The sequence below is a fragment of the Pecten maximus genome, unplaced genomic scaffold (assembly GCF_902652985.1).
Source record: "Pecten maximus unplaced genomic scaffold, xPecMax1.1, whole genome shotgun sequence".
Lineage (NCBI taxonomy): Eukaryota > Metazoa > Mollusca > Bivalvia > Pectinida > Pectinidae > Pecten > Pecten maximus.
In genome coordinates, this window is record NW_022981080.1 from 1 (window position 1) to 27,622 (window position 27,622).

The following is a 27,622-nucleotide window of genomic DNA, read 5'->3' on the forward strand; positions in this document are numbered from 1 at the left end:
TAAAATTTTAAAATATAAAAAAGGTTAGGGGAAAATAATGACGAGAGTTTAAAGTTTTTTTTTTTTAAAATAATTAAATTAATTATCCCAATATCCAGGACTGGGTGGGGAGCAGGGCCCGGATTTAGTCAGCCATCCTGGTGACAGTTCTATTTACCCCAATATCCAGATTGCACTTCAGAAAAGAACATGAAATCAGCATATTGTCTATCTAGGATATAACTAATTCTGAACTACAGAACATCATTTAATACTGTTATATCTGATGATTTCCCCCCAGGTGAAAGCAGGGTTCAGATCGATGCAGTAACTGGTCTCCCAGATCTAGTTAAACTACTCACAGAATCTGAAGATGAGGAATTCTCAAAAGCTGTTAAATACCTTCTACAAATGTGCATTGCCAGAAGTATGTGTAATGGAAGGAAACATTTTATGGATAATATTGTTTTATCAACACAAATTTTATAATGATATGTCATATCATTTACACAAAAAATCTAAATATCATAATGTTAATACAAACATTAATTCGTTTAAGCGATGGAACATTGTGTAATGCTGTACCACTTCAACAAAAAAAGAATCCTTTTTTTAGGTCACCTGAGACTACAGACCTATTGCGATGGTCTTTTGTCCGGCATCGTGCGTCTTAAAAAAATCATTCAATGTCACAGAGGTCAAATATGCTAAAATATTTTAGCTACTTCTTCTTGATATCCAAAAGGCCCACAGACCAAATATTAGGTATGTAGCATGCTTGGATAAAGGGCTACCAAGTTTTTTCAAATAGATGACCTTGACCCTCATTCAAGGTCACAGGGGTTAAATATGCTAACATCTTTAAATTACTTCTTCTTGATAACCAAAAGGCCCTGAGACCCAATATTAAGCCTGTAGCATGCTATGATAAATGGCTACAAAATGAAGGGCTACAAAGTCTGTTCAAATGGATGACCTTGACCTTCATTCAATGTCACATGTGTTAAATATGCCAAAATAGTTTAACTACTTCTTCTACAAAAAGGCCCGCGGGATCCTATATTAGGTCTGTAGCATGCTTGGATAAAGGGCTACCAAGTTTGTTCCAATGGATGACCTTGACCTTCATTCAAGGTCACATGGGTCAAATATGCTAAAATCTTTAAATGACTTCTTGATAACCAAAAGGCCCCGATACCCCATTTTCCCCATATTAGGTCTGTGGCATGCCGGAATGAAGAGCTACAAAATTTGTTCAAATGGATAACCTTGACCTTCATTAGCAGTCACAGGGGTTAAATATGCCAAAATCTTTAAACAACATCTTCTTGATGACCAAGAGGCCCAGAGAGCTCTTATTGCATTTGTAGCATTTTGGGGAAAAGGGCGATGAAGATTGTTCAAATGATTGACATTTTCCCTCATTCAAGGTCAAAGGGGTCAAATATGCTTAAATCTTTAAACAACTTCTTCTTGATAACCAGGGGCCCAGAGATCAAATATTTGGTTTGTATCATGCTTGGATGAAGAGCTACCACGTTTGATCAAATGGATTACCTTGACCTTCATTCAAGGTCACAGGGGTCAAATATGCTAAATCTTTTTAACAAATTCTTCTTGATAACAAAGCTTGACCTAGAGACCTGATATTGCATTTGTAGCATTCATGGGTAAAGGGCTATAACAAACCTTCATTGAAGGTCCCAGAGGTCAAACATGCTAAAATATATCAAAATTAAGGTGACCGTTAAGGCCCATGGACCTTTTGTTTTTCTTTTTAGTAATTTTAATTTCCTCCAAATCTTTTATAGATGAGAAGAATTCAGTTGAAGCTGAAGAGGAAAGTCTGGATGCTGTCAGGAGGTACTTATTTACTTGCTTGGAGTTAAAATAAATGTTTGTTATTGTCAGATGCATATGTTAAAATTAGTTTTGGCTTACAGTTGAGAGTGACACTAATGATACATGTACTGTGTATGAGAGGACTGGTTTTAAATTAAGAGATTATTTGTGACTCATAATTTGGGCTTATGTGAAACAACTGTCTTGGAGGAATTTCAGGATAATTCCGCTCAGCTCGGCATTGTATGTCAATCAAGCACTTTGTTTTTTATCAATTAGGTTGAAAATATGTCGGGGGACATATTGGTGAAATGATAGACAATCTATGATAATTATTATAAAGCAATATCTTTCAAGTAGATAACTAACTATAGGGTATTTTACATGTACCATTGATATTGTTTCTAGAGAAAATGGAAAGAAAATGTTGTTGAAAATTGATGAGATAAGTGAAAGACTGAAAGCAATTGAAAAAGAAGCCGAAGAAAAAAGCTTGGGACTACATCAAACAGGACAAGGAAAAGAAACAATGAAGAAGACATGCTGTGATGCTGTGTCCATGACACCACAGGAGAAAAATCTCCTTTTTCAGCTACAACAGGTAAATACCTCATCGCTATCCTGATGAGATATGTTCCGACCAGGTAGATGGTGGGTTTATATATTGAAAAGTCCCATTAAGGTCTTGCCTCTGACCATATAAAACAGTTTACTACTGCTGTCAAGTGTTTATACTGTCAACAATGTTGAAGCCATTGCTGGAACTCTGGTTTTCATGGAATGTCTTTAGAAATATGAACATATTCTAAAGTGGGGTATTTGTTTTACTTTGATAACATTTATGTTAAATGTAAAAACATTTTCGGTTACTGTGTATCATATCATATCTGTTATTTGTGCTGTTGTATGTCTGTATGGATTAAATTAAAACTGTAATTTTGTATTGATTTCATTTGGAAATTTATTTCAATTTTAAGGAAAGAGAAGACAGAAAGAGGATGGAGTCTTTAGCATTTCAAATGCATGCACCATCACCTCTTTTTCCGCAGTATGGTTTGATGTCAAGGCAGTGTTTGTCTGAAGAAAACTTTCCAGTTCAGGGACAATCCTTCATAGAGTCTGATAGGCAAAGACTCCACCGTCAGCTATTATGTTGTACACCAGAAATCTTACATCACCAGAATTTTAATACAGAACATCTTAACATGAGCCGTAACTGCCAAGAATACCCACGTAGAGTTCAGAATGTTGGTTGTCCTGTAGACCATGGATCCTGTGTCATAGCACCTGATGCAAATACAAGAATACCCATCACAAATCATCCAGGCACACAATATAATTCTAGGAATGCAAATTCTTTGCAAGAAATAAATGCAGATTGTGAAACAATTCATCATTATTCTGAGCAGCCTTCAAGTAATACTCAAATTAAAAGTTTTCCCACAAAAATAAATCCTTTAAAAAGTTATCTCCTGGACCATCGAGGGGACAGAGACAGGGATAATCATTGTCCAGAAAGTTATGAGAATAAAAGATGTTCTACATCAAACATCAATGGCCTGGACTTAAACAAAGGCCAGGAAGGTGTCAGTGAAATTGATCAAATGGCTGATACTACTATAAATGACAAGTGTGAAAGTTCAAGTAGGATCACTTCAGGGAAGAACATAGCTAGCTCTAATTTGTTATATCCAGATGTAGGACCAGAAGGATTGGCACAAGCTGATAGAGAGGTTAAGATACATGAGGAACCAATGACGGTAACATCTACCTCTGCAACAGACATACCCAAAAGGTCAACCTCAAGTGATCATTTTACAGACAGTCCTCTGAAAATATCGGAGAAGACACCTGTTAAAGAAAAGGGCAGAAGTTCACATCCTCAGGAATCCAGGACAAATGTTTCTAGCAATGTTTTAACGAACAAATCCCAAAACTCATGTAGTGAAAGAAATTACAGTACAAGTTTCACAGGTGATAATAATGCGAGCTGTGAACTCAACTCTTCTGTGGCAAAGTCATGTTCAATTACTAAGAGTGAGAAAAATAATGTGTTTGTCAAACCAAAGCCTCCTCCAATGGCCAGTTGCTATTTAACACCAGTAAAGCGCCCTGTTAATACAAGAATGACTCCATCACTAGATAGCAGGTGTTGGTCATATTCATCAGTCAGGAGTGGACCATCATTGTATCCAAAATCAAACCTTGAAGAATCATACCCTGACTCTGACTGCAGCTCTGTTATAGATACAAGGTCTGAATTTGATTTTGACTTGGTAAAGGCTGCCAAGAAAAACAGATTATCACAAAATATATGCTATAATGTGACTCCCATACGACGTAATTCACTGTTTACCAAAGGACATCAGAGTTGCCGCATTGGAATCCGAGAGGGCCCATTAAACATTAAGAGTACACCATGTAGTGTCAAATCTATTGGAACGGTGAGAGCTCGAGATCATAAGGAAACCTTCAATGAAAGTTTTTCAGAAACAGTTTCCAGTGATGAAGGTAATTGAGCTAAGATTTATGTTAAATGATGCTTAAAAAACATCATATACAAAGTGACGAAAAGTTAATTTCATGTGCCTGGTATATAAACAGGTATAAACTTTGTTTGTGACACACATTTGATGTATTTGCTTTTATAGTCTATAAACTGTTAAGAAAAATGAAAAACATGTTCAGATAACGTCTTACAAAAAATAAGCATCCGTTATATATAGTGAATAGATACCACAGTGTGCATTTAAGGACAATTAATGAATATTAATGTTCTCCTTTAAAAACATACTTATTTATTGTGAATATTGTTTAAACCTTGTGTAGAGGTGAAAAAATGATGGTCGTGTTTTGCTCCATTTCAGGAAGTCTTACTGATGGTGGAGCTGATGCTGAAAGCTGTGGAAACTCGACCAAAGAGAATTTGGAGTGCTGTGATAGTCAAAAATCGTGTGAAGAGTTGAGAGTCTCAAAGTGTCCAGGTGATTAATAATTGGAATAGTAATTGGTAGATAATTTATACCACACCTAAACGTGATCAGTTTTATTTCTTGTCTTCATAATTGAAGATGATGATTTACTATCATTCCAATGAAGAAGGCTTCAACGTTTCACATAGATACTGGCATTATGAATTGGATATAAACATATTGTACTTAGCCTACAAAATCATTATATTGTAGTATACTAATTATCCAAACAAAAAATATCCAGGAGCCCACACTATTTATCCATCCAAACAGTCATCCATATGTCCTCATTTGGAGAAAGTACGCAGTTAAGTGCATACTTTCTCTTCTCCAAATGAGGACATATGGATGCAATACCTAGTACATGTATATACGGATATATAAACAGGGACCTGTAGCGAATTACTGGCCTTAAATACTGAAGGACGTTAATTTGCTACCGGTGAGTATATATGTCGTATTTGGCTTACATGAAATGTATTTTGACTTGATTTGATTTGGATCTTTTACACTACAGTTGTATATATATCGTTCATGCATATATTATTATTCAGGTTGTAGTGTATGGCTTAACTCGCCATCAAACGACAAACGAATGTTGATGAACAGTAGAACTTTCAATTTGCTGTTGGAAACCAGCTTGTACACATGTGAGAATCACAAAGCTATCAGAGACTGTGAAAGGAAATTCATCCAGAAGATCAGAAAAAACTCTAAACGTTACAGTAAACGAAGGCCGCTACCCTCCATTTCAACAATCCATACAGCTTTACAACCCACTAAGAAAACCATGTCGGTGTATGACTTCATGTCTACTGAATCGGATAGCGACGGCAGGGTATGTACCTTTATAAAATGATATTGCCATGAAATAAAACAAAAACCGTGTTCCAGAACTAACTTTGAGTATGGGCGGAGTCAACTACAGTATCTGTTACCTACCCTCTTCACGCTTTGTGGCACATAAGGCCTTGGCAAAGCTCTTCCATCCCTCTCGATCTGTATCTGCTGTCGTTATCCTCACTTCGTTCCAAGATCTCCATCACGCTTCTCTTTCTTTCTCCATCGATTGCCTTCGTCTTTAATCGTCCTCTTTTCTGTTTCTCTTCTGGGGCCCTATGTCATGGCATATTTCAGTCGTTATTCTTCTCTTGACACATAATGTGTCCTATCATCTTACTCTACATATGCCACAATTCATCTTCTCGCTTAACGGTCTCATATGTGCTCTTCTTATAGTTCCTTCGTCCTCCCATGATCTTGCCCTTATATGTTTAAAATTCTTTTGAGACATTTGGAAAAACTCCAACCATCTTTTCATCTCCTAACCATATAGTAAGACTTGTATTAAAGTCTCAATTTTGTTCTCGAAATGCTATTCAGCCCTATATATATATACTGCTGCCTTCTTTGCATATCGTCGTTCCTAAGGACATTCTTCTACGTTCTCAATTTCTTGTCATGATTTGATATTATATTCTTTTCGTGCATTTATCCACATCGCTGAAGTTTTCTCCATGTTAATGTTAAGTCCCACTTTTCTTCTCCACACCTAATCTTGTTGCTTTATACTGTATTTGATGTTTGAGAAGAATAGGAATGTTCTCAGCATTGTCAATTATTGCTTTCCTCATCTTCCAATCCACAACATTAGAAATATAAATACTGATATATTGCAACCATGTTTTTGATGTTGAATCCACTTTCCTACTCTTGGTCTTCTACAGTATATTCCAACTCATCTTAGAAGTATTTTACTATTCGTATAATTGTGCACGGTATTTAATATGAATCATTGGCTTTCATGGTTGATGGAATCGAAAGCCTTTTTGAGTATATAAAGTTTATATATATGTTCCTTGTTATCAAATCCTCCTCTTATCAGGTAAATAATTATCCTTCCCAGTAGATTTACCATTACAGAAAGGGGCATGATTCCTTTAGGATTTTTACATTCCTTGATATTTCCGTGGCCAGCTTGATGATAAATATTGGATTTTCTCTTTCCAAATATTCTAGCAGCTCGTGTATCGTGGTCCCTGAAAACATCATATCTGCCTTAAGCAACTCTGCAGTGACAGCATTGGTTCCCGGTGTCTTTCCATTCCTTAACGTCTTGGTGGTGATATGCACTTCTTTGTATTGTTGACGGAGGTATCATCACGTCATCTAAATCTACTTCAACTGTGTCCATTGCAGGATTATCCGGTTCCTCTCTATAAATCTTTGAAGTTTTTTTTGATAGTATTTCTGTTCCTTTCGCTGCTATTCTTACCAACTGGTTTTTGTGTGTCATATACTGTCTTCATATGTTACCGCTTTTCCTGTATCAATGTTTTCGATCCATTTCTTCTTTTTTCCTTTCATTTTTTTTAAACCTTTATGTCTTTATCCTTTTACTTCTTAACTGTTCATTGACTCTCTGAGCGTGTGCAGGTTAGGAGTTCTCTGTTGATTTCATTTATTTCATTTACTATCTTTGACGAAGCTTCACTTATTCATGTATTCCTTTTCCGTGTTGTAATCAACAAACACTGCTTTTTCCGTAATGTCTTCTTAATCTCTTGAATTATTCACAGTTCCAGCTCAGCATTCTTCAATGTCCGAAACCTTTTCCGTAATGTCTTCTTAATCTCTTGAATTATTCCCAGTTCCAGCTCATCATTCTTCAATGTCCGAAACCTGTTCTTCACATATTTAAACTTCTCAATATCAAACTTGACTCTTTCACATCTCTTCTCAATCGCTTCTTCTCCGTTTGACTGCTTTGCATACTAAACAATGATCACTTCCAATGTCTGTTGATCTTAACACTAGTATCCTTCACTGAACATAGTCTATTTGATTCCTGATGGCTCCATTCGGCAAGATTTATGCTTTCTGATAAATGTCTTTATATGGGAATACTCTTCCTGTTATAATTTATTCGTTAAGGTTACGTTAAGGTTACACATCTTGCAAAGCCTTTCACTGTTGTCGTTCCTTCTTCCCATAACTCTTTTAAAATGCTTGTTGGTATTTTGCATTCATATCTTCAGTGATGATTAACATGGCATGCCTATTCCTTCTTCGAAGTACATATTGCAGCCTCGTGTAAAACCAATCCTTTGCTTGAACGTCTGGTCTTCTGTCGGTACTTAATATATGCAGGACTGTTAACTCACTATATTTAGAATAGAACTTTGAAATGTGCGGGTGTGCACATTTGCAGAGAGCAAAAGACAATACTTGTACATTGGTACTAGAAATTTCAATTTACTTACATGATTTTCTAATAGCTTCAATTCTTCACAAAGAAAATTATCTTTTTCGTTAAATGTTTGAATAAACGTTATGATGTGCTACTATATATTTATTATAGTTACATTATGCAATATAAACCCATTTTAACACAATTTTTCACCATAAACAATACAACACAGTTACTTTATTATGTGTAGGTTACACCTCCACGATCCACAAACTCCTGTAAGTACAACCTTGCAGCTTTAAAGGACGTCATCTCACGTCGTAGTAGGATTCCATATACGGAGGAAGAAGTGGACAACATCATGAAGGGTGTGGAACAGTTTGGCACCCGTTGGAACCAGATCCTTGTCACTTTCAATTTCCATCACTCAAGAACAGCTACTGACCTCAAAGACAAATACAAAAGATTGCTGGTGAGGACAGAAAATACTTTGGCAATGTTTAATGTTTGTAATTGAAATTAGGAAGTGTCTCTTTAATTTTGATATTGAACTAATATGTTACATCTCATATAGTTGAGGTCATTAAATGTGCAGGTTTTTTTTTTTATTATTTATTATTCCCTCAATAAGAGGTCGAAAGGGGATATATTAATACCGTCATTCATATCACCATTATTGGACAATAACTCAAAGTTCACATACCGATTCATTATTGTGACCGCTTGTTGGGAATTACTTTTCGCGTCAAAAGGACAATGACCCAATCAGGAAGATTAATATAATTCTGCTATACCTTATCAACAATTTTTTTTTAATGATTACTCTATTTAATACAATTGGGTTTTTTTACCACAGGCCTCACAATCGGATATTCCAGAAAAAAACGAAAGTATTTGTCGACAACAAGGCCCCAAGGAAAAGAGGCAGCAAACTGTTTTCAATGTGTGAGGAGCGGCGTTTGATAAGAGGAGTAAAAAGGTATGGTTACAACTGGAAGTCCATTCTGAAGTCCTATAGGTTCTCAAAGGGACGTTCTTCACAGGATCTCCGCAACAGATGGAGGACCATGCACAGAAAAGTCACACATGTATGATTCTTCTTGGTGGTCCCAGAATTGTTGTTTTTAAATTATTTAATATGCTCTAAAACGTACTTCAAAGAGTCTTCGTTTACAGATTGAGGAGCATTCGCAAAAACATCACACATGTATGATTCTCCTCGATGATTCTAGATACGTTGTTTTAACATGATTTAATATTTTTCAAACATATTTTAGTGAGGTTGAATGATAGTGTTTGTCATCATCAATACAGTAATATGAATTACTTGAATCCAGTATTGACATTTTGTTTAAACCAGTTTGGTTAATGTAGAAATATCATTTAAGTGGTTGTTTCATGTACTCTTCATTAAGAATTGGTCATCATTGAAAGTCTGTGATATATTTAATTTGTTGACTCGTTAACCTGGAAATTGTAATCAAATCGCCCAAAATTTTTCAGAAAATTATGGTTATAACAGAATATAATCAAATGTGTTTAATCTATAGTGTTATATTAATCATTTTTATCTCTGGTAGTGTCCATGACGATGACTTAAGTAGTTGTTTACTTTGTATAAAAATGTTCATATTTAACAGGATTGTACAAGTACATTGTAAAATGATGATATGAACCACATGATTTTTTATTTTGTCATCATAGTAAGTTTTAAAATATACTAATTTCTAAGTACATGTATGTAAATTTCACTTCCTTTTTCTATTGGGAATGTGATGAATATTTGTTATTTGCTGTATGGATTTTATGACAATATTTGGTAGAACAGGTAAATATTGTGCCATTTATATGATATATTTGTGGAAGCATATATTTTTTCGAATTAATTCAATTCCAGGCGTGCTAAGTGTAGGGTATAAAATATCCATGAGTTTAATTTCTGTAAATGAGTACGATTATGGACAGATTAACCCTTCAATGTTGCTGTCCGTGACCATCAAAGGTCTTTGTTAAATACATTAATTTATTTGTGTTAATTGATGATATTATTTATGAATACATTGTTAAAATAAAGTAACATTCATTAAAAGTGTTCCTTTCCGTGTCATTTTTATTAATTTTGAAAGGTAATTTGTTTTAAGACGGAAATGTTTTTATTATTTTGGTATATTGTTCATTGATATAAGTAGTTGAGTGAAAACAATCAAATCACAGCCCATGGTATTAGATTCATTGGTATATTGAAAAGAAATTTTGTGAAGCTTTTATTACAGAGAATGAACAATACCATTAACTTCTTTCTGTAATCTTCATTCACCGAAATTTGAAATGTGATTGGTACTCATCTCATCTGATCTTATATCAAATCAACACCTGGACCAAGCTGGAATCCATAAAAAAGTGTTAAGTTCTGAAGTCAGTGATGAGGAATGGAAATATCCTAGACAAGCAGAGGGTGTGCATGTATGGTACTAAATAACATAAAGTTGACGCGACTGAACCAATTCAGAACCGTCTCCCTGTTTACCAGTCAGTATACAAACTCTTCAGTCCAGAAAGGAGGAATCCCTGGATTCAATGGGTATACAGAACATACTAGAGCAATAGTTTATCTAACAGAGGAACAGAAAATAGATCAGGGAAATGCGAGCTTGGACAATGCCTATATGATTATTTACATTGTAAAGCCTTGCAGCACTACTGGGTAAGAGATGTCCGGAACATCATCAGTGGTTATTTTAGTGATATCACGTTGAGGTCATGTAGGGAAAATTATAGCATTATGTCGACACCTGGAAAAAGGGATAGTCACCGGGTGCCTAATCTCTATCATTTTGTCATTTATAGAATGAATCAAAGTGTCCAAACCAATCCAATGCCTCGACAAGGTCCATCTTTGGCCTTAAATACGGTAGTTATGAAGGACCTAAATAGGAACGTGATGGCAGCCTTAGTAGGACAAAACAGAACTTCCGGTTTAGATCTTTTGGTCCAGCCTTTAACCTTTAAAGCACGGTGGTGAAAGTTTAGAGAGGTTATCAACAGGTTCCTGAGCGAATGGTTCTGTGTATCACCTAGCTACTCTATTACTGCACAGCAAATTTTCCGATTGGACGAATTCAGGGTTGCCAAAGACAGGCTTATAAGCAGCTCCAATCTGATTAAAATACAGATCCTAATACTATCAACACGATAGTATTAGGATCTGTATTTTAATCAGATTGAAGCAGCTCAGAATACTGTAGCTTCACATATAGATAATAAAAGTGACAAAATAGTCAGCAAATAGTAGGAAAGCCGACTCCAGCTCAAATGTATCGCTACTGGTGGAATGGCGTTGGGAAGATAGGACCAGCCGGAGGAGTGAAATGGCCCACTTGAGATCAGAAAAAAGAAGGACGATTCAAGAAAAGCCAGATTCAAAAGATAGGGGCGCAAGTGCCATAAACACAGAGGACGCTGTTTTAAACTACAAGTCCGAAGATGTCCTGTGATCATGCCGAATTAATTTACCAAGGGACGGTACAGTTGCTGACATAAAAATTGTAAATGACCCATCGATCGTGTGATGGAACAAAAACATCTCTCCGGTACCAACCGTCCACGGAGATGGGTCATCGGGCTGATAGCAATGAAATGTGCACACGAACAAAGCTGATAAGTCACCATCCTGGATGTAACGGAGAAGATCTGATGTCATACACTGTTCGCAAACTTATCAAAACATCTGATACATCAACTTGTATTCCACCTTTAAGGAGTGCGGCAGGATCTATAGAAATGGACGACGACATAAAGACTGATATACTAAATAACTATTTTGTATCTATATCCACTATTGACGATACTAACACTGACGTACCTACTGTAGATCTTAGAACAGACACTAGATAACTGACATTCCATTCAATATTAATAACTACGTACTCAAGACATTAAAGAATGGTAAAGCTGTAGGTATTGATACAAGAAGTCACATTATGCTAAAAATACTGCTAATGCGGTAGCTTACCCTTTATCTTTAATTTTTCGCGCTTCTTTGGAGACTGGGTCCTTTTCCCACACAATGGAAACATGCACTAGTAATGCCAATTTTTAAAAAAAGGTGATAAGCAGGATCCCTCAAACTACAGACCTATTGCATTACTATGTACAATTGGTAAAGTTTTTGAACGAGTAGTTAAGTATATACACAATTATCTGTTAGAAAATTCTCTTATATATAAGTATCAATCAGGTTTCCAACCAGGTCATTCCTACTGTTAACCAACATCATAATATTTGTGAAAGTTTAGAAAAAAAGCAACATACCGGTAGAACAACACTGAATAGAATATATAGATCTTTCGTTCTTCCTGTCCTTGAATACTGTTGTGAACTTTGGGATGGCTGTTCTTTAGCCGACGCTGATAGATTAGAAAAATTACAACTAGAAGCTGGCCGCATTGTCACTGGTCTACCCTCTTATGCCAGTAGACAATCTCTTTATACTGAAACGGGTTGGGAACCTTTATCCCAGCGTCGTTCTCGTAGAAAAGTACTTCTGTTTTACAAAATACATAATCACTTTAATCCTAGCTACCTTAACACTCTACTCCCTAGTCTTGTTTCTGATAACTCCACACACAATCTCCGAAATTCCAAAAACTATGTTTTGCCAAACAACAGACTAGAATCTTCCAATCAATCCTTCTACAATCAGACAATGGAATCGGCTCCCCCTTAACATAAGACATACTGTTTCACTTCAGCCTTTAAAAATGCCATTCGCAACACAGATATACATAAATTACAGAACTATTATTTCTATGGCGAAAGGAAACATAACATTTTACATACTCGTTTAAGGAACCGTGCCAGTACATTAAGAAATCACTTATTTAGGGCCAATTTAGTTGTAGACCAACACTGTCACTGTGGATTTCCTATTGAAGACACCTATCATTTCTTTTTTCTTGTAATTCCTATATTGAACAAAGAATAACACTATTTCGTAATCTCAATACATATATTCCCCTTACCGTAAATCTATTGCTCTTTGGGTCGAGAAAACGAACTCATTTTCATGCACACTCAGCAATTCATTCAGGATTCAAATAGATTCTAACCCCACCCCTTCCCCCTCCTTTTGATCTTCCTTATATCCCTTTTACTAAGTAAATTACGACTTTTGTACAAATTACTTATTTCAAGTGTATGGTTATATCTTTTCCAATACCGACGGCATAACAGAAACGTATTTCAAAGAAAGAAGGAATGACCAGGAGAACGCTCACCATGGATTGGATTATATGGACATTAGTATAAGCAGTGAGTTTTGAACAGTGGAAAGCTTCAACTTTTGCCGCCGGTATTGGTAAAGATCGTCGCAAGCACGCATAGAATAAATAATAGTTATGATAAATCCAAATCTCTCTCCTCCCCTCTCTCTCTCTCTCTCTCTCCTCTCTCTCCCTCTATTTTATATATATATATACACACACATATGTAAGCCTATATATCGATTTCTTTCTTTCCATATGCTCTGCACATGAAATTGTGTGATTGCGATATTTTATGCCATCTTGTTATTTGTGTAATTTATTATTGTAAATATTTAGGGAGGGCTTTAGATAAGTTTATAACCGTCAAGTTGTGCCCAATCCCGATTTCACAGAAGGCAATAAATTGTTTAAACTAAACATACACTGGCAGCCTTGATATGGCCAATCATTGTCAACTTCCCGATTCTAAGGAGTTTCATTAGATTAGGCAGTTAGGGGTTTAATTGTGCCGGTGAAAGGTCAGGTGGTGTAGTACAATGTATGCTTGTATGCCAAACCATCCAATTTATTTTCAAAAAAAAAAAAAAAGTGTGAAATACGAGAGAGAAAGTCTATGATTATCGCCTAGCTACATGTACAGTGTAAAAGATGACCAGTGGATGTATAGTTTGCTGGCTCCACATTGTTCTTAATCATTCCACGTCCACGTCATAGTTCCAACTACAGTATATATTTTTGTTAACATTACATCAACCAAAATTTTCAAATTGATTTTATTTATCAAAGCTCTTGAATTTTGTACTTGTTAACTACTAGAACGAATATTCCATACCCTGCCTACACGTTTTCAATACAGTATCTTTTCAAATCCGCACAGCATGTATCGGTAAGAGTTGTCTCCCATCATCGTGTTTTCATTAAAGAGGAAGAAATGCACTTTCCGCGGAAATTAAATTGTTGCTGGTAGATGTTTGACGATCTCGAGAGATACGGAAGTACATGGACATAGACTATTTGTACCGCAATAAAAGCCATAAAGGTACAGTATGCATGAGCATATTAACCTATCGATTGTGTCAATCAACACTGTTAAGAGCGTGTACACACCTATGACATTGCTGTTCAAAGTGGGCGTGGCACACGTACATGTACATGTAGATCTACTTTCATTTCGACTGTTCTTTGATCTAGGCCAATGGTGCTATTTCAATTTGGCAGAATATTGCACGAATGCTTTTTACAATAGGACTCAAAGGCATTTAAAAATTATCTAACTACAGTAGTCTTAAGACTGTAATTACCCTTACTGCTTATACCGAGTTTCCTCCTGTCTCGGGTGTCGGGGCCAGAGCACAGGGGCATGTCTAGTCTTTATTTAAAAATAGCCTGAAATACCTATGTCTTAACATAAAGGGTATTTCTGGCTTTTTTAAAATAAAAGATTAGACATCCCCCTGTGCTGTTTTGAAAAATGCTGGACCATTAGACAGTACAAGATCGCTGAGTTACTTATCATGTATGTGTGAATATGCATGCATGTACATGTATAACACATAGAGGTCACATACATGTCCCTTTGGGTACATGTTCAGGTAAACATTATGTTACATCAATTATGTATACATCCCACAGTATATTATGGCACTGAAGGATGTCATATTAAATATTTTTGCCTAGCCTGGCAAAAATATTTTGTTTCGATTTTGCCTAGGCAAAATTATAAAATAATTTTGTTTCGATTATTGCCTAGGCAAAATTTATTTTGCCTAGGCAATAATCGAAACAAAATTATTTTTGCCTAGGCAAAATCGAATTTTGCCTAGGAAAGAAATCAAATTTTGCATAGGCAAAATTATTTTGCTGGGCAGAAATATTTTTGCCTAGCCAATTTTATTTTTGGCCTAGGCAATATTTATTTTTGCCTAGGAAAATTCATTTTAACTAGGCAAAATATTTAATTATGACATCCTTCCCCCGCATAGTAATACATGTACATAATATTTATCATTGTGTACCTCCCATTTCAGAAACTTAAAAAAAATTGCCTGTGCTGGAAATAAATATACATTTGTACTTGTAGGTGCCTGATGAAAGTATTGTAAAAAAGATTTGGCTTTTAACATATATACAACATCTTAACTCATTGTTTTTATAAAAAAATCTCATCCCTGCATTACATATTTGGTATTTGTACACTGTATCTGACAGTCTTGTCAGAGTTAGCGTATGAGAAAAAATTGTCATTCAAATATGATTGGATGTATCAGAGACTTAAATTGTATATACAAAAGTTACATGTAGTATATAGATCTCTGGATGTATATATTACTTTTTTTGAACAATGGTTTATCTTATTTTTTGATTTTATTGTTTTCTACATAGCTGATTAATATCCCCGTGATGTCCCTTAAAAACTCCACAATTGGTACAAAAGCTGCCCCAATCCGGTGGGGGCCTGTTTGGTGCCATGAGGCTGGACCATCATCATGGTGATGCTCCCGGATATGGTATAAAGCTGAGGCTAAATCAGAGTATGGTGGCCATCCAGTCTGGGATGAGCTTTTGGAAGGTCTACTTGTGAAAAGCCTGTTTGTGATGGAAGCTGACCTAATATTGTAAGAATTGCCAATATCTACATATTTAACTAACATCGGTAACATATATATTTTAATACATGTACTACTGACCTAATATTGTAAATATTGCTACTATTTACATTTTTAAATTTAAAACTAATATCAGTAACATATATGGTATAAATACATATACATGTACATACATGTACTTTGGGGTTGAAGTGCCTATATAGAGTAATAGTGTTATTAAGGATAGTTTTAATAAATTTTACGGGTTAGCTTTTGTCTTTAATTGTGAATTGAATTGAGGGTTCTTATGTTCCTTCAAGATAGAATTCAAAAGTAAAAAGTGTATACCTGACCTGTTATATGGTAACTCTCAGTGGACGTTTGTAAAATTTTTAACTAGAGTTTTAATGTTATTTTGTATGTGATTTCCTTACTGTATTTGTAGTAAGGTCAAGGTTGTACAGCTTCCTAGTGATATACAGTGTCAGTTTCTTTGATTTGCTCTGGGACATCACAGGAAATACCTCTAAATGGATTGTCAGACTTCTGTGAAGATGCCCAACGTTACTATGGGGCCCCCAGAATCATGGCAAGCCTGTTCTTCTGAATACGTTAGCCACTTACAAAAAGGTAAAGGGAAAAAAATGAACTGAGATTATCAAATTTCAACCAAGCTTTCCTGCATAGATCAAAGAAACTAGATTCTAGGATATACAGCTGTACACTTGTAGCAACAAACTTACATAATTTGAACAAATGATGTTTCAAATTGATAAACGATTTGTCATTGTTTGGTTTGGGCGAACTTTTGAATAGTTAATATGAAGTTTGTCAGCATCTGTTGTTGGCCTGTGAAGAAGCCCTGCCTAGGGTGTGAGGAAACATGAATATCCAGAGAAATAAAACTTGATATGTTTTTATCAAGTGATTCAATACCTCTTCATACTGTAGCATTGAACGTACACCTTTACTTTCTGTTTGGTAAAAAACAACAGAGAGGACAATCAACTACATGTATATGAGACTCGATACACATTAACCAGTAGAAATCAAACTCTGGCTACATCTTTTGTGAGAGGCTGAAAAAATCAACCCAGCAGTGTTCCTGGAAAAAATTGCTGTTTAAGAAATTCCAGGTAAGGGCGATACTAGCCCAAGTTTTCTCTGGGGCCCCGGGCACCATGTCTGGTGTAGGACTGGGATGATGGTGTCAGGGGCCCGAGGAAACTAGGGTGATACCTGAATCTTTTTACAGGTATAGACATACACATTATGTTTTGGCCTAGTGCAAGAGGAATTTCAAAAATTCATATAAAAAGATATTGATCTTTCTGACACAAGAATTGATAAACTGGTTCCCAACTCATCTTTTCAGGTCTCCTAAAATGCCATGTTACCTGTTTTCGATTGAAAATGTCAGCAAAATTCAGGGCCAATAAAAAATTCTTATGCTTTTTATACATATTATAAAAAACGTGCTAATTTTATAATTCCTTAATCAGATAGAACAGCACAGAAAATGGAACCTGTGAAGACCCTCACCAGGGCAGACCACCCCTCTCACCTGGCCAGGGATCCTCTCCAATGGTCCCAGTGGTTTGACATGGGGTTTACCTTCGGATGTGATCACCATCCTCAGTGATGAGGAGTCTGCTGAGGGGATGAGGATATTACAGAGACTAGTTCTAGTCTAACAAAAGGTAGGCCTTGATCAACTGACTGGTGGGTGATCAAGAATTGCTTGGTGTTGATCCAGATCTAGGTCATTTCAGAGACAGACCACTGTTATACACACCGTCTTGTTAGCTTTAGGTGACACTTTACTTCTTTGTTGGAAGATACAACAGTCCCAGATACAGATCGATGAGGGGAGGGGCGAGGGGGGAATGGGGATGGGGTAGGTTATAAGTCAAACCTGCTTTTTTTTACTCTGATCCTAGTAAAAGATATATAGATACGAGATGTATATATATATATACATAAACAATAATAAAGTTAGAATCTTGAAGACAAAATTGAACTCCATTTTCAAAACCCTGGGTCCAAGTTGAACTTTGACAAAATTCTTGATCTGTATCTGGGCTCATGGTTTAACAATGATTTGAACATATACATGTATACCATGTAGAGAACATGCAAAGATAACTTTTTTGCGAGGAAACTTGTCGAAAACGATTTTGGAATTAAACAATAGATATAAAAAGTTTTCAAATAGATAAAATGCACTTGCATTCATATGTAGTCAAAGTTTTTTGTGTTGAATAGAATAAGATGGATTGGACTTTTAAGTGTTATTTTTCAATACTGGAAAAAATGCACTACATTTGTATAAAATAATCCAAAATTTTAACTTTGGTTTTCAGATAGCAGTATAAAAGAGGAGCTAATTTGTAGAGACAGGGAATATTGATCCTGCACTGCTGTAAATATTAAAATTTCCACACAATAATAAAAAACATACTTGATTTACATGTACTAATGTAAGCATGTAATAAAATGTATATGTTTTGAAAATGATTTGATTTTTTAGTTGTGTATAGGAGCTACCTCCCTTGTCACACTAAGCTAAGGAGTTTTTTTAGGATCTATTGATAGACAAGTACACTGCACAGTTTACAAACCCTCCAGATTATCTGTTCATCACACAATTTTTCCAAACAGTTAATGTATTTGTTGCATCCTTTCCTATGTGTTTATGGGTTTTTTAGATAAAAGTAGAAGCGGGGGGATTGGCAAAATGGGGACTGAGAAAAACCCCAAAAATTTATCTATTTCCCTATAGCTACACCTGACCGGGGGGGAAAAGTACTTCAATAGAGTAAATTTACCTCGTAAAATGATATAGTAAATTTTTCTTGATTAAACTGCCCCCAAATAAGATTTACATATAATTAAAAAAATAGTACAAATGTTTAAACAGCAAATTTTGTTCATAAATACCTTAAATCTTTTGTTTTTTTTTAAAACGTACGTATTTTTTTATCTTTGTGAACTTCTTTTTTAGATAAAAACGTGCTTTTTAATTAAATTTTTTCCCTTGACCCATATGAAGTTCTCACAGCATGCCAGGTTTTTACCTCTTTGGCCAATTTCTTACGAACTTTCCCGTGCCCATTTATGTCCCGGGTTTTTCACCCTAAGGTACATTTAAAAAATTTTAAAGATTAACATTTCGTCCTAAAATATTTGATCAAACCCTCTTTAAAACTTTTTCCGGATGTAAGAATAATTTTAAATAAGGTATTTTGTTTTTTTGTAAACCCGTTTAATACAGAGCAATGCATGACTTATTCATTTAAAATGTACCTAACTTTTACAATAAAAAATCACCATGTAAATTGAATAAAAAAGAAAACTAAAAAGGGGGCTTTATCATTTTGGGAAAGGGGTTGTTACCCAGGTCCCTTCGATTTATATTTGCTATTTTTCATCTTAGATTGCATTTAAAACCGGGGGGCCTGGGCAACTTCTGGAGTTATTTCCCTTGCCCCAACATTTCCCCAGGGTTTGAAAGGGGGAGTTTTTTAAGGTTTGGGAGAAAGGCCTGGGTATAGTATTCATATTAATTCCATACTTTCATGCCCCTCTTTTTTACAACACACCCAATTTTAACCCCCTCCCATTCTTCTATGGGGAGGCATTAGTGTTACCCAGCCCTGTCCTGCCCTCACGGGGTCACTCACCTCCCATTAAGATGCACTGCATTCCATTTCGTTCTGTTTCAAAAATAAATATCTTTAATTTTGTTAACCTTTCAACAGACTCTTATTTACACAATAGTATCATACACCATATTCAGGTGGTCATTGGTGAAAGTCAAATGCTACAATCGACCTATTCTGAATGAGACACAATGTATTCTTTTCCATTCTTAATCAATGTCTCGTCTTGAGAACCCCTCAACATATTTGGTTCATATTTACACCCTAGTATCAATAAATGGGGAGGGGGGCATTCATTTCTTTCATTTTCTAAGTTTCATTTACCATGCAATCCATGAAATGATGGAAGATAAACAGTGTTTGGGATTAAACTTATTCAAACATTCCTTCTGTCAATCCTAGGTCAAGCCCAGACAGATATTTTCTGTAAAGTCATCAAGACAGGTCTTCAGGATTTAGCACGTTACAGATGATACAGTACTAAAGCCTACATTTTGTACAACTGCTGTTCTATGTGACAGCTGTTGATCGTATTAACTACATTTTCATTAAAAACATTTTTCGTACATTCCAATTTTGTGGCTTGTAATTTGTTTTTTCACATAATTCTAAATTTGCATGTTACTTTATCAAAATCATCAAAATAAAGATCATGGGTCACAGTTTACCATTTTCATGTATTTCTATGTGAATCCTGGGTCACATCACTTTGTATTTCATTGTTAATACTGGCAAGTTAGTAATTGGATTTTCTATGGTATGAAGTTGAGACTGTTTAGTATGTACTAGCTATCCCACCCCGAATAAAGTCAAAAAAAGTGGGGAAAAAAGTACTAAAAAAGATAAAAAATTTTTTTGAAAAATTTGGAAAAATTTCCAAAAAAGGTTAATTGGTAAAAAAAGCTGGGAAAAAAAAAAAAAGTCTAAAAAAATCCTTTAACATTTTTTTTCATTAAGAAGAAAAGCAAAAATTAGTAAAAAAAAACTTTTAAATACAATTAGTATAAAATCACAAACCATTGAGTTTTTTTTTGCATACAGTCTTTTAATAAGCCCAAAAGTAAAAAAGTAAAAAGCAAAAAATAAAAATTTAAAAGAAAAAAGGGAATTAACTGAAAAATAAAAAAATTTTACCCCAAAAAAAATTATACGGGTAGGGAAGGGAAAAAAAAAAAAATAAAATATCTAAAAAAGTAAAAATTTGTAAAAAAAGTAAAAAATTAAAAAATTTTTGAAAAAAAAAAAAAAAAAGTAAAAAAACCCAATGGATAAATTTTGCAAAAACGAAAAAAAAAATTTGGAAAAAGTAGGAAAATGAAAAAAATGGGTTCGAAAAAAATTAAAAAATTTTAAAAAGAAAAATTTTAAAAAAAAAGGACTTAATTTTTTGTTAGGAATAGCTAAAATTGGAAAACCCAAGGGAAAATACTGGCTTAACAATATCATACCCCCCTTTAAGAAAATAAATTTATATAAACAAATTTTGAAAATAAAATTGTTATAATAAATTTGATTAAATTTTCTCCTAGAAAACTGATCAAAAAAATTTTTTTGGGGGGAAGGTTTACAGAGGAAAAATCTATTATAAGGAAAAACTTTTAAAAAAATTTCAATTTTTTTTAAAAGAAAACAAATTTTTTTTCATTTATTAAAAACCAAAAAAAATTAATTTTCAAAAAAAGGGAAACTTTTTAAAAATTGTCGAATCATTTTGGAAAAAAAAAAAAGGGAAATAAAAAAATGAAAAATGCATACAACAAATTTTTTAAATGGAATTTTTTAAACTTCTTGTTGAAATTGAAAAAAAATTTTTTCTTCATTCCCTTTTTTCTTGAGCAAATTGTCATTACCCGAATATTTTACTTTCCCCCAAAATGATATAACTTTTTTGGGGGAAATTTTAAAAATTTTTTTTTTTTCAAAATTAAAATTTTGGGGAAATTTTTTTTTTAAAAAAATTTTTTTTCCAATACCCCTCTTGAAAACAAAATACAAAAAAATTTTTAAATAATGTTTTTAAAAAAATCAACATGTAATTAAATTTTTTTCATTTAAATTCCATAAAAACCGAAAAGTCTTTTTTTTTAAAATTTTTTGGAAATTTTTTTTTGTAAATGCATGAATACAAAATTTTAAAAGGATTTAACCTTTTTTAATGAAGAAATTTTAAAAATGCAATTTTTACTCTTTTCCCGAATTTTTTTCCCAAAAAGAATAACATTTTTTGCCCAAATTTGGGTTCTTTTTTCTTTTTTCAAACAAAAAAATTTCATTTTTTTTTTTTAAATTTTAGAAAATTTTTTAAACCCTAAAAAAATTTGAAATATTACGATGAAAAAAAATATTTTTTAAAAAGGTTCTTTTTTAAACGGGTATTTAAAAAAAATTTTGGTAAATCATTATGAAAAAATAAAAACCCACGAAAAAAAAAAAAGTAAAAAATAAACAAAATTTGTCAATAAAAAATAAATTTTTCTTGTTCTAAAAATTTTTTTCCCCTATAACCGGATCTTTAAAAAAATCCCGAGGGGACAAAATCAAAGAATCTTCCCCAAAAAATGAACTTTTTTTCCCTGAAATTAAGGGGAAACAAAAATGAACAAATAAAAAAATTATTAACATGTGTGGGCCCCCATTCACCTATTAAGGTGAAACGAGTGGGAAACGGCAGAAGCGAAAAGTTTTAAAATAAAAAAATTTGGAACTTACCGGTCGCATATCGTGAATTTTCGGGGGTAAAATGAGCATTTGTCCCCAAAAACAACAAAAAAACTGATATTCTTTGGCCCCTACTGACAGTATCGTCTTCTTCTTTGGGCAAGAAATGAATTTCGTTTTTGGGCTATCTTATCAAAACGTGTTTTGTTTATGTTTCTTCCGAAAAAACATCCGGTGAAACAAACATGGCTATCAGACTTCCCGCTAAAATTCGCGTTTGTTCACAGGGCTATCAGACTTCCGCTAAATCTCGCTGTTTGTTGCATCAGGGGGAAAAAAAAAAAATTTTTTGTGGAGATCCGTACTTTTCATTCTTTTATTTTTGTTTTTTTTTTTTTCTTTTCCTTAACCTCTTTTTTTTAACTTTTGGTATTACTTTCAGCTTTAAAAGCTTGCACTTTGGGCACAAAATATAGCACGAAGCGAACCGTAAATCTCGGTGTTCCGTAAACCAAGAAAACAAACAGGAATCACGGCCCGGGGTCAAGGTGAACCGACCGATGTAATCTGACAAGGTATAACCTCGCAGCCCCTGTTTTTTCCGGGATGTTTTTTTTAAATGAGGGTAGGCACCTGTATCTGATCGTAGTGAACAGTCAAGCTTGACAATATAAATTTTTTATAATTAACGCCGAGGCATAAGATTTTCGTCTAAGAGGGGCAATTTGAAAGGGTAGACGGGAGTACACAGGAAACCCCAAATAACCAAAAGCTAGGTATGTTTTGCCATTACAGTCGATTTCCCTTTTATTTTAAATTAAACCACGGGTGAAATTACTTTCGGGGGCGGCGTTAACATTATCCTGATCGCTTTTTTAGTTAACACACGGGTTTCAAGATTTAGTTTTAAAAACATTGAAATTTTTTTGATCGATTTTGGGGTTTTTTGGCAGTTACAACCGTTACAAAACAAATTAAATTTTTTATGAAGATCTTGTATTGATCTTGATTTTTGTAAATAGAGTTTTTATTTGACACACAACACTCCACGAGATATTTACAAACAGTTTAGAGTACCTCTTTGTGTCTTTGTCCGAATTTCGTAGATTTTGGGCAAAAAATAAATTCAGACAATTAAAGTTTTTCTTTTTGTTCACTTAAAACCATTTCAAAATGCGAGTAATTTGATTTAAATACCGGAATATTGTTCCTTGATCGCCTGTTTTTTGTCATCAACCCTATGAGATCGAGATCATCACAGCGCTTGACTTCAAAAACTTTTTTCAAAGAAGCGTCCGAGTGACTTATCAGTATTTCACCCTGTTTAATGGTATATCGGTGAAATTTTTTTTACAGAAAAACGACGGATTTTTGGGTGCAATTTCAATTAAACTTTAAAACCGTATATCCAGCAAGAATGATAGCAGAAAAAACATTTTTTTTAATTTCATTTGAATATTTTAGGACGGGCCATGTTTTTAGTAAGGATCCCCGACGGGAGGGTTAAAAGTTTGGAAAACGAATGTTTTTAAAATCCGTTAAAGAGTTTTTAAATTAAAGCAAAAAAATTAACTTCAAAAAAACATCGGAACAAAAATTTTTATAGACTAATTTTGACGTTCGTCACATGAAGTATGTACATTTTCAATGGAAGTTTATTACTTTGAATGCATAGGAAATACAAACAAAGTAAAAGAAATCCGTTAAAAGGGAACCTTACTAAAAAAGTACATTGAATGAAATACATGATAATAATTGTTGAAATTTTTAATTTTTTTTAGATAAATTTCGGGGTCTGATCAAAGTATGAAAAGATTTTTTAGACATAAAAAAGACAAAAAAAAAAACAACAAAAAACGAGATCCAAAAACTTTTAATATTTCCAATGTAATTTTCTGTATCTTATTTTTAAGATATTTGTTTTGGTTAATCCTGGGGATTATTTTTTTGTCTTAAAAATTTGTAGTCGTGAAAAAATCAGATTTAATTTTGAAATATTAAAAATGCTAAAACCCCCCGCAAGTCTGAAAAATTCTAATCCCAAAAAAGTACAAAAAAAACCCAATGGCATTAGCTAAAAATTCTAAGTCCCCAAAAAAATAGGAAAAAATCACAAATTTTCACATCTTTCAAAAAAATTCTAAGTCAATTTTAGCACAAAAAAAATACTCGAAAAATTCAGAGTCCAAAAAATACAGAAAAAGTACCCGAAAAATTTAATCCGAATATAAAAAAAAGTTTTCGAAAAATTTTAGATCCCAAATAAGTCAGAAAAAAAATACCCTGAAAAATTTTTCCCCAAGTCCAAAAAGTACAAAAAAAATTTTCTTTTGGAAATTTCAGATCCAAATTAGTACAGAAAAAAGTACTCTGAAAAATTTCTAAATCCAGAAAAGACAAAAAAAAAATCTTTTTTGGACTTTTTCAAAAAATAGGGAAAAATGTTACTTGTAGCATAAATATACTTTTGGGGGTTTTATTTCGGTATGGGATTTTTATTTCTAAGATTAAATGTGTGGGGTTTTACTATTGAAATTGGTGGTTCTTAGGTACTGAACATTGTTGTTGTAGAAAGGGGGACTGAGTGACCCAAATTCTAGCGAAAGTATTGTTCCCCTTTATCAAAACCCCCATAGTACAAAGGAAAAAGGGGCCTTTACAAAATTTACAAAGACTTTAAAAATTTTTCGCATTAAAAATGATGAAAGTTTGTTGAACACATGGGCTCAAAGCTGGGTAAAAAAGCTATAAACAAAAGTGAGTATAAAAAACCCTTTCGATGCTTTTTAACACCCCTGAGTTTGGGGTCTATGCTATGGTCAATCGAAACATTTTGTTTTTTTTTGTGTAACCAGGACTGAAGGTGGGGTATGTATAAAATTTTCTTCAAAAATTAAAACCCTTCAAAAACGTAAAAAAATCAGAAACCTAGTGGTTTTGACCTTTGACCTGTAGCTGTGACCTTGTCATGGGTGGACCCTTTTGCCACATATGTATTTGACCCCTTACTTTGATCTTAAAGAGGTTCCTTTGTCAGAAAAAAAAGGGAAAAGAAAAAACCAAAAAAGGGGGGGGAAGAAAAAAAGAAGGAAAAACAGAAAAAAAATGAAAAATTTTTAAAAAAATGTCTGGGTCTTTGGTTAATATTTTATTTTGGGTGGTTGGTTTTTAATTAAACTTAAGAAAAGGCCTTAGAAAAAACTGGTATATTTTAAAAACAAATTTTTTGCCCCTTTTGGGGGAAAAAAATTTCCTTATTTTCTTTGGGAAAATTAAAAAAGGAAAAAAAAAAAAAAAAGATAGTTGTTATGAAAATGGTTTATTGAATACACGGTTCAAAAGTAGAAGTTACATAAGACAATTTTTTTTGCTTGGGAAAAATTCCCTCCATTGATTTTCCCTTTTTTTAGGGTAAGGCTTTTTTGGGGAACACTTAACCAAACAGTTTCCAAAACATGAGTAAATGGAAAATACAAAATAAATTTTAAAAAGTTCTATGAATTTCATATGCCTGCATTAGATATTAAATAAAAAGGCTGTTTGTCTTCCATTTGAAAACCCTGTTTTTCTGAGGGGAAATAAGTTCCATAGTCGGCTTAACCCATTTTAATGCGGATTTTGGGAAATTTGCTTTAATGTGTCGGCAAAGCCATGTTTTCGGGATCGAAAAATTCAACCCTTTTTTTGTTAGAATTTTTATACTGTCAATAGTTTTAAATTTGTATTTAAAAAAAAATTTTTCCCATCATTGGGGATAATAAGGATTAAATTTCTTTTTATAGGCTGGGTTTTTTATTGCATTTTATTTTTTTTTAATTTGATATTATATAATAGGGGAACTTTTCCGCATTTCCCGCGGTTGAAAAAGAATCCTAAATTTGGCAAACTTTTTTACTTTTAACAAAATTGGGCAAGGACATGGTAAATTTTTTTTATTAAAAGGTACAATAATAAAAAGATTTTTTTCTTTCAAATCGAATCGGTGGGCCCCCCAAAAAAAAAAAAAAGTCAAGGTTAAACCGAAAGAAGAAAAGTTAAGATAAGAAAATGGGTTTTTTCGAATGCAATACTGATTTGTCATTGTCACCAATCTGTTTTTAAAAACCGGTTACCAAGGGAGGTAAAGGGGTAACCTGACAAAACCCGAAAAGTTTAAAGGGGAAATAAACAAAATAAATTACATTACATTGGGGGTGGGGTTTTTTTTTAAACTTTCATTTTAACCACAAGTACATTAAAAATTCCACAAAATGTAATTTCAAGAAAGGGGAAAGGATAACAAAAAAGCATTGTGGGTTTTCTTACAAGTTCCCCGCATTGAAATTTTTTGAAAAAGGCCGAAAACCACAAGTTACTACAAGAAGGGGTTTATTTTTTTTTAAATCCCCCTGTTCGTCCCAAATCCTGGGAAAAATATCTTCATTTTCAAAAAATACTTAATTAAGGTACTTTTGGATTATGAGAGTAGGTCCGATAGACCTACCCCTGTCTGTGGGGGAATGGGGATAGAATAACCTGCTGTGACCTACTGCATCTATGTATATGACGATTAATGGGGGAATAACCTGCAGAATTGGGTATTTGTTTTCATGCCACATGTTTTTGTTTTTTTGTTTTTTTGGACACAAAAGCTACCAAAATGAATCTAGTACAACATTTGAGATCTTTGTTTTCCTGTGTTTCTTAAGGACAGTATAAAAGACACGAGTGGACAGCACATTAGATACAGCGTCAGTAATATATATAGTAAATACCAAATATTGTTTATAGAACTGCATCATACAGCTGTTTCGTCAATCAAGGGCTTGTCCGTGATGCTAGGGTCTTCATACAAATGTTTCGTCAATCAAGGGCTTGTCCGTGATGCTAGGGTCTTCATACAGCTGTTTCGTCCAGCAATAGCTTGCCTGTGATAATAGGGCGGAAATAATAAAATCCAGAACGTACAGTACATGTATATAAAGGAAGTGATGAAAATCAGATTGGTCAAACGATACATATATATATCTGGAAAGAGGAATAACTTCCAAAATTTAATACATTTTGGAAGTTTTGGATTGTGGATCATTTCAAAAGAATATGAAATACGTGTGTGAATTCTGAAGCTGGTGCCACTGTTTGTTAGCATGTCAACATCCCATGTACGGTTAAGACAAACCCCGCTTATTTAGCCAACCAGCCAATATTAGCACTCGCCATTCTGCCCAGGAGAGGACTACCATGGGTTCTGTGTTCATCTAAGTATATACCAGACAAAGTCTATTAAATTAGCACTTGCTGCTATTTGATGTCCAGCTTTAAAGTTTGTGGTAATGGCTGTAAGCCCCCGTTGTCAGTATGTGATGATGGAGTGTCCAGGTATGATATTTCGGTGTGACAGCACTATAAAAGTGTCTGCCCTCGGCTACATTGTCTGCTGACACCGTTGGTGTTCGGCTTTAAGTGTTGTAAAGATATAAAACAAACACCA

At 34.0% G+C, this 27,622-nt stretch overlaps 2 protein-coding genes across 2 annotated transcripts; both read left to right on the top strand.

Moving 5' to 3' along the window:
• Nucleotides 1-280: 280 nt before the first annotated feature.
• LOC117319903 (telomere repeats-binding bouquet formation protein 1-like) lies at nt 281-4,993 on the top strand (the record flags this gene model as incomplete). The annotated part of the gene is given in 5 exon segments (XM_033874612.1): nt 281-406; nt 1,791-1,842; nt 2,230-2,422; nt 2,799-4,332; nt 4,689-4,993. Coding segments are annotated over 5 exon segments (2,030 nt in total), but the record flags the coding sequence as incomplete, so codon positions are not given.
• Nucleotides 4,994-5,336: 343 nt separating this feature from the next.
• On the top strand, nt 5,337-10,072 carry LOC117319905 (telomere repeats-binding bouquet formation protein 1-like). Its single transcript, XM_033874613.1, has 3 exons — nt 5,337-5,631; nt 8,234-8,455; nt 8,840-10,072. Exons 1-3 carry the CDS (start codon nt 5,389-5,391, stop codon nt 8,930-8,932), a joined length of 558 nt encoding a protein of 185 aa, XP_033730504.1. The 5' UTR covers nt 5,337-5,388; the 3' UTR covers nt 8,933-10,072.
• Nucleotides 10,073-27,622: the final 17,550 nt, after the last annotated feature.

Coding starts and splice junctions, on each gene's coding strand:
- LOC117319905 (XM_033874613.1), top strand. CDS start 5,389: ATGTTGATGAACAGTAGAACTTTCAATTTGCTGTTGGAAACCAGCTTG. Junction 5,632..8,233: donor AATCGGATAGCGACGGCAGG/GTATGTACCTTT, acceptor TATTATGTGTAG/GTTACACCTCCACGATCCAC. Junction 8,456..8,839: donor ACAAATACAAAAGATTGCTG/GTGAGGACAGAA, acceptor TTTTTACCACAG/GCCTCACAATCGGATATTCC.